At 41.6% G+C, this 16,676-nt stretch overlaps 1 protein-coding gene across 2 annotated transcripts in view; it reads right to left on the bottom strand.

Annotated features, from left to right (window-relative positions):
• Positions 1–16,676, bottom strand: part of ABCC8 (ATP binding cassette subfamily C member 8) — an 83,836-nt gene that overhangs the window by 3,539 nt on the left and 63,621 nt on the right. The window contains exons 28-38 of one of the 2 annotated variants that reach the window (XM_052811046.1): positions 16,481–16,638; positions 15,189–15,281; positions 10,906–11,008; positions 9,360–9,473; positions 8,604–8,724; positions 8,311–8,441; positions 7,504–7,582; positions 4,220–4,328; positions 2,545–2,648; positions 1,616–1,749; positions 181–243 (exon numbers count right to left, since the gene is read on the bottom strand). In XM_052811046.1, coding sequence (XP_052667006.1) covers positions 181–243; positions 1,616–1,749; positions 2,545–2,648; positions 4,220–4,328; positions 7,504–7,582; positions 8,311–8,441; positions 8,604–8,724; positions 9,360–9,473; positions 10,906–11,008; positions 15,189–15,281; positions 16,481–16,638 — 1,209 coding nt within the window. Of the gene's footprint in view, positions 1–180; positions 244–1,615; positions 1,750–2,544; positions 2,649–4,217; positions 4,329–7,503; positions 7,583–8,310; positions 8,442–8,603; positions 8,725–9,359; positions 9,474–10,905; positions 11,009–15,188; positions 15,282–16,480; positions 16,639–16,676 lie in introns of those variants that run through there. The other variant, XR_008238710.1, reaches the window with a different exon arrangement.

The following is a 16,676-nucleotide window of genomic DNA, read 5'->3' as shown; positions in this document are numbered from 1 at the left end:
GTTGTTATGTATTTAAATAAGAAAGTAGTTTAAAATGGAAAAGAAAGTTTGCACTTAAACACCACTTAAAAAAAAAGATTAATGGCCAAATTAACACATTTATTAACATTGACAAGAATTGACTAATGTGGCATTTCTGATTCTTGTTTGCATTAGAACAGCAGCAGGGACTGTACTTACTGCTATTGTAACTACAGTACGGTCAGCAAATGCAGTCATGACTACCTTCTGGAGTATGTTCTCCTGTGAAAAGAAAAACATTTGTTGCTTTTCAAACAACAGGAGTTACATGATAGACAGACAGACACTAAGAAGGCTTAAGTAACCACTGATTATTACATGCTTTTATTGATCCTTCATTACAGAAATAAAAAATTAACTACATGTCAGAACTAAGTCAGAGCCTGGTCTCCAGTTAGATAGCCCTGCTCGATCCTGCCACCCCCACTGCCTCTGGGCTTCAGTACACACGAGAGCTGTGCTCTGGCCCCCAAACCCCTGCTATCCTGACCTCAGTTTTACAGTGAGGAAATCAAAGATCAATTCAGGGTCCTGCCAGGCTGCCTGCATGCTGGCACCCCTGCGGTGCATTCTTCACCCTGCTGCAAGCCCAGGAATGTCCCAGCACAATGGGGACATCTAACACCAAGGGGTGGCAGGGATAAGCAAGAGAGCGTGCTGTACCTGGCATAGTTAACAGCGGAGGTGATATTTAAGATAGTCTTAACGTACATAGTTCTCACTCAACAAGTACTCATCCTTTGCTATTTAGGAAACATGTTGTTGTGTACCAAACTCTGCCCAGAAATATCACTAGCACAGATACCTTTATTTGTTATTATCTGTTCTTTAGATATATATCTTAAGGGAAGAACTATAACCTCAGTGTGTCAAAATTCAAAATGTCTTTTAACTGGGCTGCGTACAGTCTAATTCCCAACCTTACTGACACCTAACACATTAACGTTTTACCTAACTAAAAATTATAGCTGTTATAACAAACCCCTTCAATTATATTCTTTACTCATAGAACAACCACGAAGACTGAAACATTTCTCATAACAACATAACAGAGGAAAAAAAATCCTAAGAATATACTGTTCTATTTGGCTAAAATCCAGTCAGTACCCTATTATCGTGTGGTTTAACCTCCGTCTAGCAATTTCAGGCAATTCATGCAATAACCTGGTATGTCTTTTCTATGTCTCTGTTTATTTCCTTGACTCTACTTTCAAGCCTTCTAAACCTCCTGACTTGTGCTGTCCATCGTGCTGTGGAAATTTGCTTGCCAATTTACCCTTCACTGATCATCCCAGCTGACCTTCCAAAGCTTTATTTACTTTAGGAAATCAAACCACCCATTAAAATAACATGCTTCATTTTCCTACTGCAAGCAATGCTGGAATAACTATTAAACCCCTAGTAAAACAATTTAAAAGCTCTTTAGATTAGTCAGCAATGACTCACAACTACCTGGACTTGTGAACACATCTGCATTAAATATGGTGTAAGCATATTAAAGAGCAGATAGAATTGCTTTCCACATTTTTCTTTGCATATTAGCGGTTGTGTCCCCCTCAAGGAAAACCAGAAATCAGAAACACTCCAAACTCACTGTTGCCATGTCAATAGATGCTGTGGCTTCATCCATGATGAAGATGCTCGTCTTCCGCACAAAAGCCCTTGCTAGGCAGAACAGCTGTCTTTGGCCCTGGCTAAAGTTTTCACCCCCTTCTGTGACTATAGCATCTGGAAATGATATAGCAAAACCAGTATTTATAGTGTTTGCCTGTGTGTGTGTATGAGAGGGTCAGATCAGAGTAAAGCATATGTTTGGAAAATTATGTCTGTCTTAGAGCATAAAGACTTTCAAAGTAACGTTTCCTAGGTCTACAGCTGCTGGTGACCCTATTTTTCCTGTTTATTTCAACTGTTCAAAACAACAAGTACTTCTGTCTCATGATATTCTTCATATCTAGTAGACATCAAAGTAGCTAAGGAAGTTTAAGAGCAAGTTGCTCTAGAACACGTGCAGTCTAGGACACTGCATCCCCCCGTCAAAGTGGCATCCGCCATTTCTTTACCCTAAGGCTGTATAACTTACCATTTTTAAGGTTTGGGTTTGTTTTTGGTTTTGGGTTTTTTTCATGGCCAAATGCTTCACACCTGTAAGCTTCTCAAATCTTCCTCCCTGGACACAAGTATTGGAAAATACAAAAGAACATATTCTAGGTAACACCTGACTTGATACCTTATTTGAATTCACAAGACCTGTAAACCTCAATGCTTCATAATGAAGACATACTGAGATAAAATAATAATTTTACCATTGATTTGAATAGAAAAGGATTCTGCCCCACAGGTGCAGTTGGTAAGGGAGTTATATGGATATAGGACCTTTACCTGCAGGCAAGCACTTTTTGTCACCTTCCATAAACCTAAAAAGCTTTTTCTTCAGCAACTACCTTTTTAATAAATAGTAAGTGTGAAACAGGAATGTTGTGAACACTGGAAGCAATCTTCTCAAGAAGGAAGTCTTATTACCTAGGCCCCCAGGGAGAGCTTTCACCACATGCTTGAGCTGTGCTATTTCCAATGCTTCCCACAGCATGCTGTCAGTGCACTTCTTCTCAGGGTCCAAGTTAAACCTACAGTTATGTGTAATTCAAGAATATCAGTCAATATAAACTTCTGCAATGTATTTCTTCTTTTAGTGTGCTTAGAAACAAACATGCAAATAATCAGAATCGTATGCTAAAGATCTGGGCCTGATTGTGATCTATCATTGGTATAAATGCACTGAATTTTGCAAACGTAGTCAACATTTATACCAATGTGATTAAGAACAAAATTTGACACTCTCAGTTGCACAGAACAGGAAAAGCTTTCTGTTTTGCAGATACCTTTGTGGTTTTAGAATTTATTTTGTTCTGAATAAAGAAATTCTCATGTTTTACTAGAAAAAGCTCTGAAGAAAAAAAGCTGTGAATATAATCAGTTTAAATTAACATTCATTTTTAACAAAGGCCAAAATTCTACCACCTCTCCTTTTAAATCCAATGTCTCTGCTATGGAAATGCTAAACAGAACAATCAAGCTTCATACTGAATTATGAAATGCAAGTCTTCACTACAACCGAACAAATCTTGGATTTATGAACAGATGAATGTTATTTTAGCTTGCTGTAGCCCACAAATGATAGCAACAAATGTGAATCTCATTATCATATTAATATACAGAATGATAATGAGAAATAAAAGATTCAATGGTGCATAACACTTTATTTTTACTTTTTACTCCTACTGTATGTGCTGTCAATGACCGATGCTGGCCTAAATAAATTTTTTAATAGGTTAATTAATAAAACAAAGGTATACAGTCACCTCATCTTCTGACACGATTCAATCATGCTCTATTCAGGCAAGTTCAGGAGATAATCTTGGGATCTGTATTAGTGTGGAGTCAGCAAACCACAGAAGCCTGTATTATTTTCAGTGAACTTTGACTTTTATGTAGAAACTGTAACTGCAGGTGATGTAACTCTGCACTGAGGATTGTACTGTTCCTTTCTAAGGTAAATGCCACAGACATAAGGAAGGACATTTGTTTGAAACTGTGGTACTTTCTGCCACTGTTTCTATTGCATCATCCTCTCAGAGAAAGAGTGGGGGCAGGGGAAGAAACAAGGTGTTTATTCTCAGATGAAAAAACATCGCAAAGACTAGAAGAGCAACACGGATAGAGGCTCCAGGATAAAATACCCCAGACTTCCCCCAGTACTTCTCATATTGTTCTATTGCTTCCTCTTTTTCTACATAAATGTTTTAGTCTGCATTTTTTCCATCTCATTTTTTAAAGCAGACAGATGAAAACAGATGTAGGAGAAAGGTTTCAAGAAGCGCTGGTGGTTATAGGTATTTGATCAGTGAGCTAAACTGATTACTCGATCCTGGAGAAATAGTGACTTTCCCTACTTCCCAGGCATGGGATGCCTTCTGCCCCACAGTGTGTTGACCAGGCTCAGGCACTGGGAAGGTGCAGTCTGGCAAGGGTGGGTAAAAAGGACAGAAGGCAGTGATCCTCCCTACTCCAACTGAGGATACTGCAATTGAACAGTTTGCTATCAGCAATTCTGTAAAAGTCATTATATGGTATAATTATAATACATAATGGCTTTTAAGTCATTATATGGTTTTTATTGTTGGTACCTAATGCTTACCGGATTGTTCCGCTGAATAAAATAGGATCTTGGAGAATGATTGACAGCCTGGATCTCAACGTCTGTAAGGGGAGCTTAGCGATATCTATACCATCAATGATAATCCTTCCTATTCAAAAGAAAATGGATAGTCTGCTAGACTGTTTATCATGCCACACAGCTGCTGGCAAAGACATGGCTTACTTTCAGCTTACAATACAGTACAGCAGGAACAGGCCTTGAATGGCATATCCCCGTATTCATTAATGAAACAAGTTTTGGTTAAGCAACAAGCACAATTGTCTTGAGACTAAGTCTCAGCTGGGGAGAATATGAAGTGTACCTGTAGTATTTTATGAATGATTAGACACACTACTTATCTGCTTGACCATTATAAACATCTATCAAACAGCAAGGCAAGAGGTTACTTCAAACCAGGGACTAGTTACCAGGGGGAACAAGCATTTCAGAAAGCCAAATTATTATTGAGCACTTTGAAATTTTATCTCCAAGTACAACTGTCTGGCTCTGCATAAAGGTCCTGTGGGCAATGTGGCTGGGAAACCGAGGCTAAAATTTTTTGAGATGCACAGGAAGACACTCATGAGGTACGTGGACGTGGCACACACAGCAGGAAACATGGCAAGAAATCCCAGGGCAGCAGGCCAAAAGGCAATCCCCAGTTGCTGAGTTTTCTGGGCCCGTGGGTCCTATCTGTGCCTTGTGCGTGGATCCATCATTGTACCTGAACACCTTCCTTCCTCTTTTATAGTTTGCTCCTACTGTTGTGATTTAGAATCATAGAATCATAGAATCATTTTGGTTGGAAAAGACCTTCAAGATCATCAAGTCCAACCATTAACCATGCCCCCTAAACCATGCCCTGGAGGACCCTGTCCACTCGCTTTTTGAATACCTCCAGGGATGGTGAATCAACCACTTCCCTGGGCAGCCCATTCCAATGTTTGACAACCCTCTCAGTAAAAAAATTTTTCCTAATATCTAACCTAAATCTCCCTTGCCTCAACTTGAGGCCATTTCCTCTTGTCCTATCTCCAGACACCTGACAGAAGAGACCAACACCCACCTCACTACAACCCCCTTTCAGGTAGTTGTAGAGAGCGATAAGGTCTCCCCTCAGCCTCCTCTTTTCTAGTCTGAACAACCCCAGATCCCTCAGCCGCTCCTCATAAGACTTGTGCTCAAGGCCCCTCACCAACTTGGTTGCCCTTCTCTGGACACGCTCAAGCAGCTCAATGTCTTTCCTGTAGTGAGGGGCCCAAAACTGAACACAGGACTCGAGGTGCGGCCTCACCAGTGCCCAGTACAGGGGAACAACCACCTCCCTGTTCCTGCTGGCCACACTGTTCCTGATACAGGCCAGGATGCGATTGGCCTTCTTGGCCACCTGGGCACACTGCTGGCTCACATTCAGCCGGCTGTCAACCAGCACCCCCAGGTCTTTCTCTGCCGGGCAGCTTTCCAGCCACTCTTCCCCAAGCCTGTAGCGCTGCATGGGGTTGCCGTGACCGAAGTGCAGGACCCGGCACTTGGCCTTGTTAAGCTTCATACGATTGGCCTCAGCCCATCGATCCAGCCTGTCCAGATCTCTTTGTAGAGCCTCCCTACCCTCAAGCAGATCGACCCTGCCTCCCAACTTGGTGTCGTCTGCAAACTTGCTGAGGGTGCACTCGATTCCCTCATCCAAATCATCAATAAAGATATTAAACAGAACAGGGCCCAACACCGAGCCCTGGGGAACACCACTTGTGACCCGCCGCCAACTGGATTTCACCCCATTCACCACAACCCTCTGGGCTCGGCCATCCAGCCAGTTTTTCACCCAGTGAATAGTGCACTTATCCAGGCCACGAGATGCCAGCTTCTCAAGGAGTATGCCATGAGAGACAGTGTCAAAGGCCTTGCTGAAGTCTAGGAAAATAACATCGACAGCCTTTCCCTCATCCACTAGGCGGGTCACCTGGTCATAGAAGGAGATCAGGTTGGTCAAGCAGGACCTGCCTTTCGTAAACCCGTCCTGACTGGGCCTGATCCCCCTCTTATCCTGGACTTGCCATGTGAGTGCTTTCAAAACAAACCGTTCCATAATCTTCCCCGGTACCGAGGTCAGGCTGACAGGCCTGTAGTTCCCTGGATCCTCCCTCTGACCCTTCTTATAAATGGGAGTCACACTGGCAAGCCTCCAGTCCTCTGGGACCTCCCCTGTTGACCAGGAACGCTGATAGATGATAGAGAGTGGCTTGGCAAGGACCTCCGCCAGTTCCCTCAGTACTCTTGGATGGATCCCATCAGGTCCCATAGATTTGTGGGTGTCCAGATGGCGTAGTAGGTCCCTAACTAATTCCTTGTGGATTAAGGGGGGTATGTTATGCTCTTCATCCTTACCTTCCAGCTCATGGGGTGGAGTACCCTGAGGATGACTGGACTCACTATTAAAGACTGAGGCAAAGAAGGCATTAAGTACCTTGGCCTTTTCCTCATCACTGGTTGCTACGTTCCCTTCTGTATCCATTAAAAGATAGATATTCTCCTTGGGATTCTTTTTACTGTTAACATATTTGTAAAAACATTTTTTGTTGTCCCTTACGATAGTGGCCAGATTTAGTTCTAGCTGAGCTTTCGCCTTTCTAATTTTCTCTCTGTATGATCTAACAAGATCCCTGTACTCCTCCCAAGTTGCCCGCCCTTTCCTCCAGAGATGATAAACTCTCCTTTTTTTCTTAAGTCCTAGCAAAAGCTCCCCATTCAGCCAGGCCGGTCGTTTTCCTCGGCGGTTTGACTTGCGGCACATGGGAATAGCCTGGTCCTGAGCCATTAAGATTTCCTTTTTAAAGAATGTCCATCCCTCCTGGACCCCTTTGCCTTTCAGGACCGTCTCCCAAGGGACTCTCTCAACCAGTGCCTCGAAGAGGCCAAAGTTAGCCCTCCGGAAGTCCATAGTGGTGGTTTTGCTGACCACCTTCTTTGCCTCACCAAGAATTGAAAATTCTACCATTTCATGGTCGCTAAGCCCAAGACGGCCTCCGACCATCACACCTCCCACCAGTCCTTCCCTGTTCGTAAACAGCACAAAAGGACTTTTCCTTCTGTCAGGTAGGATTTTTATTGATCCAACTTATCAATGGCACAGCTGTTAGGTAACAGATGATATCGTATTTAAACGAGGCCAGAGAGTATGTCCTGCAGATTCAAAAATCGCACTTCAAAGCTGCTGCTGTTCAGGAAGGACTACCAAAGCACCTTCAGGAGCTAAGCTTAACCGATATGAAAAAGTGTAATCTTACCTTCAAAAGTGTCAACCATTCTGAAAAATGCAAGAGAGAAGGAGGATTTTCCACTGCCTGTTCGGCCGCAGATTCCAATCTGTGTCACAGAAAGCAGATGAACATCAGGTGAGCAGAAGTGGATAATGTCCGTATTTGAACTTAAGATGAGTGGACAGAGCTTTTCCAATTCATGTGATCCTCATGTCCTCCTGACAGTTCAGTCAAACTTGAACTGGCTATAACAGAGTCCCTAAGTTAGCTCTTTGTCTTTAGGGGTCTGAGCATTTAGGGATAAACCAAGGCCAGTCCTATATACAGAAACAATAGGAGAGTGACACAGAGGAAGAGAAGGAGGGCTAGCCAGTGCTGCAGGCAAAACTTCAGATCCTGAGGTGGCCTTGTTTAGCAGGAAGGACACAGGCAAACAGGACTAAGGAGGAGAAAACCAACAGAGGAAAAAAAGAGACACGATAAAGCAGAAGAGAAATGGGAATAAAGGCAATGGGAATAAAGGCAAGGGAGCCACATGGGAATGATGGAAAGTAGGTCTAACAGTAAAGGGTCACTGTCACTTCTTTTGGCACTGTATGCTGACAGCAGGGCACTGGGATACTGAGACGTGGTGTGTAGTTCTAACTTCTCACTATAACATATACCTAAACACACCCAACTAAGAAACCCATAGACTCCTTTACAGTGTACTACTTTCTTTTAGAGCAAAAATTCTGTAATTCAGTCATCAAAACATACTGTATATTTTTTTCAACTCTGATTTCTATGATGTGCTAGTCTAAAAAGCTTCTCAGAATCACTGCAGTTCTTTACCTTTTGTCCTGGAGAGATGTGGGCATTGACGTGCTTTAGCACTGGCTTTAAGTTGCTGTCATATCGGACACTGAGGTTCTGGATTTGGATCTCCCCTCTGTCTGGCCAGTTCTGGGGAATCTGTGAGGAAGCTGTACCAAGAGCACAGGGGAAAAAAAACAAGCAACCAATCCTCTCATAATAAATTCATCAGCTCATTAAGTGATTTACTACATTTTTTCATGGTAATACACTGCAAAGATCATTAAAATTTCAGCAAGCTCTTTCTGCATGCTGCACAAAACTGCACTTACAAAGGAGCCCTTCGTAATTTTCAGCTTCTGTTTTGAGAAGGCCATTGATTCTTTTCACCGCACCCAGCTGGATCTCCATGTCAGCCAGGTTACGAACCATCCAATTCAGATAGTTAGACACCTGATGTAAAGCAAATACACTGCTAAATTCCAGATTTTTAGTAGTTTGCATCATTTGACCAGCATGCAGTTTATATTCCTCCACAGTAACGCTTGTTCAGCCTTCATAAGCTAAAGTTGTGAATGAACTGTACAGTACACATCAACAGGGTGATAACAATAACTAAAGGTTAAATTTCCTAGCTGCAGTGCACAGATACTTTGGTACTATGGAGATCTGATCTACACCAACAGGAAAGAGGGAGGGGAACAGTAAAGACAGATGAAAAGACATCATATTGGTAACTTAAGGTTTGACAGTCTAGAATGATGTACCAGGGCATAATTACAATTGATGCACTGAAAAAATATTCTTCACAATGGAAAACAATATAAAAAGATATGATGCAACTTGGCCATGTTTTGTTGACATATTTGAACTAATACTACAATAAATATTTTATCTAACAACTGAAGAAAGCATACACTCAAATATGTCAACCACGGAATGTGAACTGAAGTTAACACATGGTTTCAGTGACGTTACAGTACCCACTATAGATGTACAGACACCTTCGATCTTCCTGTTCACCTTTGTGCCCTGAAGAATTACAAAAATATGTTTGGGAGAGACAGAAAGGGTCCTGAGATTCTTACCATAAGAGCATAGGTTAGTCCCAAGCCTACAAGTCCTGAAGAGAGTTTACTATACAGGCAACTGGTAATAGAAGTGACAGCTGCTATGAGTACCACACATGCTCCAATGTACTCCTGAAGGAATATGAATAAGCTCCATCACTGTAAGTCTACAAATGATTAAAACGTTCTCATAACTTTGCATACCAAATAACAAACCCATTGCACAGTTTGAAATACAGGCAGAAAACATCATGTAACTCCATACACACCCTGCCTAGGAACCCATTCTCATTGCCTTTAGTGTGGCTGTGCTGTTTGGAAAGGCTGTTGTACACAGAAGGAGTTGTACCAACACTCCTAATCTTCTTCTGGAGAAGTCAATACAGATATTTTAAGCATGTAATGGAGGTGGCTGAAACTGTGCAGCTGATGTTACCTGGGGTAGGAGGGAAATGCTCATGTAATCCCATCTGTGAGCAGATCCTCTCCGTGGCTGATGATGAACTGCTGGGAGGCGCTGCTATTGCTGCTGAGTGGCTACCATCCACATTTGTTCAAACAAGCTGTTCTTGCACAGTGTGTATCTGTTAGTTGGACTGCGTCCACCCATGATGGGCTTTTGCTGCTTTAATTTAAATCATTAGTGATTTGACTTCCCACAGACAAGTCTTTGTTAAAATTATGTAACAGACTAGAAAATGAACCACAGAGAAGGAAAATTGTCACTTGTCTGTGTTTGTACTGTTTAGTGATACAGGCATTGATCAGAATTAGGGACTTCAGGTGGTCTAGGACTGAACATATAAAAGGGTAATAACATTTTATTTAAGTCTTACTCAATATCTAAATTTAAGTAGCAAAAGGTACCAGCTAAAATAGAGTCCAAAATGGAGGTATAGAGTGTGACATGAAATATGAGGTACACTTAGCACATATAAAAGGACCCCATGTTACCATAACAGCGGTACTACACCTGTATCTAACAAAGTCTGATACAAATATCACCATCCACAATATAAAATTCCTTGATTTGCTTCTCAAGGAATTATTTTTAATAAATAATTTTTCATGCCAGGCCACTTTACTGAGCACTCTAAGGAAACAGGCACCTGAGTATCTTTGGCATTCTTCAGATGACCCAAAATAGGCATAAACCTGTCTGTGTCCTTCTACTTATACAGAGAGCTTTCAAGATGTTGAAACGTTCCTGGGGAGCCACAAGGCAAAGGCCTGCTAACGCTGACTAACACAGTCCCATAAAGGCATTCTGGCTGGCGGCACAGCTTGAACAGCTCTGATCACTCTTCGCGCACAGAAGAGTCAACGTGACCTATAAAAACTATTCTTGTCTTGGAGAAACAGCTGCAGGCTATGGGGAAAATTCATACTCCATTCAGTTTCCAGGATGGGTTGGGCACATGTTCATTAGAGAGATAGAGATATAAAGGGTAAAGGTATAGCTTCGAAACCCAGATAAGGCTGGATAACTGTTGGATGCCTCATCAGATTGCTTGGAGTGAAGTAAAATAAATTCATTGTGCATACACAAAAATAATGTACTTGCCATGCGGACTTCCAGCCAGCGATTGGCAGCTGTAAGGAAAAGGGAAGCGATGTTGTTGGAGTCCGTGTATTCAAGAAGTTTTTGTCGAAATTTGGCTTCATACCTTAAAAAAAAAAAAAAAAAAAAAAAAAGTCAGTCCTTGGGGTCTTGGAAAAATGAAAAATAAAATTTAATTTCTGGGCGTATATGGTCATGGAGAGCTTGACACAGCATCTAAATCAGCCTATCAATAATTCAGAGTGACATCTTCTGTAGACTTGTATTAGACACATGCAAACTGTATTTGTAAAATATCTTCAGGAGTAAATGGATGTTATTGCATTGATGAAACACTATATGGGACTTCTGGATCACACTGAGCATTTTCTAAATGTGTTTTATTACACGGTAGCTAAGAAAGACAAATCTGAAACTAAAACCATTAAAAATATATGAGAGAACACATGCATGTACTTGTGAAAAGAAGTATTAATGCATCAGAACACAGTTCCTCTTCTCAATCATGTAAGCTGAAGTTTTAAAATTTATGTTACTGCAGCGCCTAGAAATTGTAACCATTTATGAAGTATAAATTCAAAGTACGGCCAGTCATGGTAGCTCCAGTGTTAGACAAACATGTTTGTCCTTATCACTAAACAAATGGAGCACTTTGGAAAACAAAAGTTGAAGCACATGGTGCAACAAAAAGTTACAGACTAGAAAGAAATGTGTCATGTCCCCTCACTCCCCTGTGAATTAGCCACAGAACACAAAATAAGATTAATGGCAAATAGGTCTGTTTACAGTTTATGATAGTGAATCTGCACCCACTCATCAGAATAGCTGCATCAATGAATTCTGCCTTGAAATCAGCAGATATGGAAGAAGATTCCCTATTACACCTCTTTAGACTGGGGTCTTGGCAAGCATGCGAGTCAGTCACGCCTTTTAGGTGGGCATATTTATTTGCATAGGTGTAAATTAATGTGATGTATTAATAATAAAGTGTATCAATAATTATGTCTAATAATAAAGGAGAAGTCTGGCACAAAAGCTTTTACCAGGGTAGTAATAAAAGCTTGAAGGCCTGAAGATCTAGTTTAAGCACCCAAAGCTTGCCTTTTTCCCCACCTTTATTACATTAGCAAGTTCAACAAACTTGCTAATCTCCCCCTATAAAACTTTGCCCTATTTATATCCTTAGCTATTATGGTGCAACAAGCACTACTTATTAGTATAAGGAGAGCTGAGTTTACAAACATGAGAGAAAGATATGACAATGTTTTGTTTAAGTGTGAAGTACATAGCTTAGAGAAGCTTTCAAATTTGTTCACTGCAGGGTATCTTAATCCTTCTTCCAATTACAGTATAATAAAGTTACGACTTTACATAAATCATTTATGCTTCTGAGGATAAGAAATAAGTGCCACTTTGTGGAAATAATTTAGCTGTTCACAACTTAGCCAATGCGCCAAGACATAAGAGACATGTCTGCTGTGTGCAATGGAGAATGGCCTGGGCTGGCTCCAAGCGTGTTTGCATAGCCTAGAGTGGCTGTTCCCAAAAGCGAGCATTAGTGTCACACAGTGTCAGAGCCAGTTAGCCCTGCCTTTCTCAGGATGAATTGCCCTCAGTGCCCTACCATACAGAGATGGCTGTACTGCTTCTGGAACCAATTCAGTCACATTTAACTTTCATATCTCTATGCCATGAGGTATTACGTGACGCAGATATGCCTCAGAAGATGAGGTATGCATCATGAGTCAGTCATGCATATGCACGTGGAACAGGGATTCAGACAAAGTTACCACTGTTGGTGGAGTACTGCAGAAATATCAGAAAGTGGCCCCAGATTACCAGGCCTCTCAGAATACAGATCAGTCATTGCAGAAGCTTTCACATTTACATTTTAATCGATTGTTTAGCACCAACGCTATCTGAGGTGCCAGATAGCAAACTATAAATCAGGCCAGGGCATCTGCTGAAGGTGTATTTATAGCTGCAGCAGTAGCTGTCTTTCTGATCTCCCCCTGGATTTTTTTTTTTTTTTTTACATTTCTTTCCTTATGCATTCTGAGTAAGTGCAGGACGGAGAGTTACCAAGGGTAAGGACACTCCACGAATAACTGGCACCTCCTAACTTAATGACTGGATTCCTGAATTAGTGTTATTTTTAGGGATGCTCAAGCTAGCAAGTCTAAACTCCACTGCTGCTAACATGTTAGGCAGCCGAAAAGCTACACAGTCCTAAAAATAGCTAGGTTACCAGCTGATGCGGGACACTGGCAGGCAGATGGAATATAGAACTTACTGAACGCACATGGCTGTTTGGGTCAGAAACACATCAGTTACTGCAGGATTTAAGAAAAAGGAGGCACCAAACAATTCTTTTAACAGAGGAATTCATTCCAAGGTGACAGGAAGAATCAAGAGGGAATGCTCCAAAAGACTGAAAATATTAGCTAGATAGCATTGAATATTATTTATTGCATCAACACCTGAAAACATACAGCCATAATACTCTAAAGATCCTGTTGATGAAGCAGAAGAATATATGGATAAATGAGAAAAGCAACAATTAGAAATTGAATTTCTTTAAAACTGAACATAGACATAGCTACAAACTAAAGAACACTCTTGGCACTTAATGAATTAAATAGCCAATAATAGTAATTATTAATGGAAAATACTATGCTGTTCTACCACTCTTCAGGAAGATATCTTCAGTCAAAAAGAAACAAACTCTTAAATTGGTTGTTCTTTCATTAAGCTATCTATATCCTATTTAGAATAGTTTAAGAAAATTTAAGTTTGTGCATTACTTCTATTATAAAATTAAAATTATAGGTTAGGAGGAATAAGCACTACTGTTTCAAAGATAGAATGGTAACAGTAATAATTAAGCAACAAAATGTGTAGACATCTAGATGAGATGGGTGTGGAAGACAGTTGACCGCATTTGAGTCAACTGGGAAAAGACAAGAATAGCACACTAGTGTAGGGAAAGCAGCTGGTAAGCTCAGCAGTAGCTTTATTGGCACCTCTACTAGTATCAGTGTGACTACTGTTTTTGTAACACAGATTGTCCTGGTTTCAGCTGGGATAGAGTTAACTGTCTTCCTAGTAGCTGGTACAGTGCTATGTTTTGAGTTCAGTATGAGAAGAATGTTGATAACACTGATGTTTGCAGTTGTTGCTCAGTAGTGTTTAGTCTAAAGTCAAGGATTTTTCAGCTTCTCAAGCCCAGCCAGCGAGAAAGCTGGAGGGGCACAAGAAGTTGGCACAGGACACAGCCAGGGCAGCTGACCCAAACTGGCCAAAGGGGTATTCCATACCATGTGATGTCCCATCTAGTATAGGAACTGGGGGGAGTGGGGGCAGGGGATCGCCGCTCGGGGACTAGCTGGGTGTCGATCGGCAGGTGGTGAGCAATTGCACTGCGCATCATTTGTACATTCCAATCCTTTCATTCTTACTGTTGTCATTTTATTAGTGTTATCATTATCATTATTAGTTTCTTCTTTTCTGTTCTATTAAACCATTCTTATCCCAACCCACGAGTTCTACTTCTTTTCCCGATTTTCTCCCCCATCCCACTGGGGGGGGGGGGGGGGGAGTGAGTGAGCAGCTGCGTGGTGCTTAGTTGCTGGCTGGGGTTAAACCACGACACAGATGCACAACCCAGGCATGTTATCAGGTATTCCTGGACTGCTCCTGTGAGCTAATGTGGACAGAAAAATGAATCAAAACAGGCGATCAAAGACTTCACCTCCAGCTTCTGTATTTTCAAGGTCAGTATGAACAACCACATTTTCAGCTAGCAATCTGAAAATAATTTAGGGTGCTATTGTATCCTCTGAAGTCACTAGCATGCACAGTTTATCTTACCAGGACATCAACTCATACACAAATTACTCTGGCATAACAAGTTAGTGCATATTAGTTGTTCCACAGAAACTGTCCAAGCACATAGTCTGCCACACCGCATGCTGAGGTAATTGCAAGCTAATTTAGCTTCTTAAATCACATTTGCCCCCAAGTTTTTTTTCAGGCTGTGTGCAAGTGTATGAGAAGTTACCGTGGGGCAGCTGACACACATTAGCTTGTTTTTCTACAGTAACTCCTTCACATGCAAAATGCTTCAAGTCCTTCAATGTTTTGGACTTCCCCCTTACCAGTGTTTTGGGGACTCTGGATTTTCCAGGTGATCCAAATAACCATTACTTACAACTGCACAATTGCAGAACAGAATCAGAGATAGATATTCAGAAGCGAGGTAATGTATGTTTCTTAAAAAACTATACCTGAAGGCTCGGATGGTGGTAAGACCTTCGACAGTCTCTGAAAAATGGGAGAGTAATGGTAGCTGAGTGCTGTCATCCAGCTGCTGCAGGTCCCTGGAAAGGGTTAGGAAAAGAATTCTGTAAAATGCCAGTTTTGTTGTGCAGTTATTCTCTTGAAACAGGCCCAGGGAGTGAAAGGGAATATAATCACAATAATTATTTATGTAAGGTTCAGATAGATTGCAAGGCAGTGCTGCATGTCTCTGAGCAGGGAACGAAGAACCCAGGAGAGTTTTTCTTTTAAGATTTGAATACTAACAGTGCTGGAGTTAAATGGGTCTTTTCCCTTCGCTGCCTTCCTTTGTTTCTCCTATACTCCTACTTCTTATAATAAATTGTTTATTCATTTAAACACCATTCTGGCTTCAGATACTGCACGTAAGAGTTCAAGTTAAGCAGAAGGCAAAATGCAACCTCCTCTCTCCCCCCTCTCCATCCCCAGATGGCAGCACAACTTCTCACTCAGCTAACAGTATAGCTTATACACTGAGTAAATGTGAGCCTGTACTCATCGTTACGCTGTGCTTCTCAATATCATGTTTAGTCATCAAACCAGTGGAAGCACATGTGGGGTGAAATTCTATTTAGCCTCAGTTCCTTCCAGCAGGAAGTAAATTGGTTGCAGACTCCCTTTTGATTCACGCATACATGAAGGGATAAATGCAGCATTGCTGCAAACGCTTCTTGAGTGCCACTGGGATGGAAGCTGGATGACCTTAGAAAGAGAAAAATCACAGATATGGCTAAAATTTTGCAACTTGTTAAAAACCAAAAGGCACCCAGAACAAGAGAGGATGCTTGTGCACGTTGGATCCTTAATGGGCAGCAGTACTATGGTTACACTGCATTCTCCAGCCTCTCCCTGGCTTTACAGATTTCCACTTCTACCTGGACAGGCAGACATCAGTTTCCCTGTTACGTCACCACAATTTCTTGGACATGCCCAGCATGCAGCCTTTGGGGAGGACAGAATCCAGTTGGTTTTGTGTGTCCTGTGAACTCTAAGAAACTTTGATCAGGGACAAAGACCCTGCTCATGCCTCCCAGAAGTTCTGCTTGAAGAGCTGCAGACAAAAGCACTTGTAAAATGGCACATTTTCACTGTAGCAGATTTGGCTCCCTTTCAGACAGGGCCATGGCTTTGACAGGACCGAATTTAAACATGAAGTTCCCCAGAACTGCAATTCTGCAATACAATTGTGCATTGCAGAAGATGTTTCTGTTGCCAGAATGATACAGGTTTATGCTCTTACCGTGATGCAACTCGGAAGTACTTCTGGATGAAGTAACACATGATTGCGAGGGGAACCAGGGCAATGAGAAACATTGGTGTGACGTATGAGATGACAGCAAGAGCAGATACACACAGCAAAGTGGAGCGACTCAAGCACTCCAGGGTAGCTGGAATGTGCTGTATAGATAAAGAAGAATAAGCACACAGAATCTTCC

Source organism: Harpia harpyja, chromosome 16 (assembly GCF_026419915.1).
Source record: "Harpia harpyja isolate bHarHar1 chromosome 16, bHarHar1 primary haplotype, whole genome shotgun sequence".
Taxonomy (NCBI): Eukaryota; Metazoa; Chordata; class Aves; order Accipitriformes; family Accipitridae; genus Harpia; species Harpia harpyja.
The sequence above is the reverse complement of the archived record's forward strand: the minus strand, read 5'-3'. Positions and strand labels throughout refer to the sequence as shown.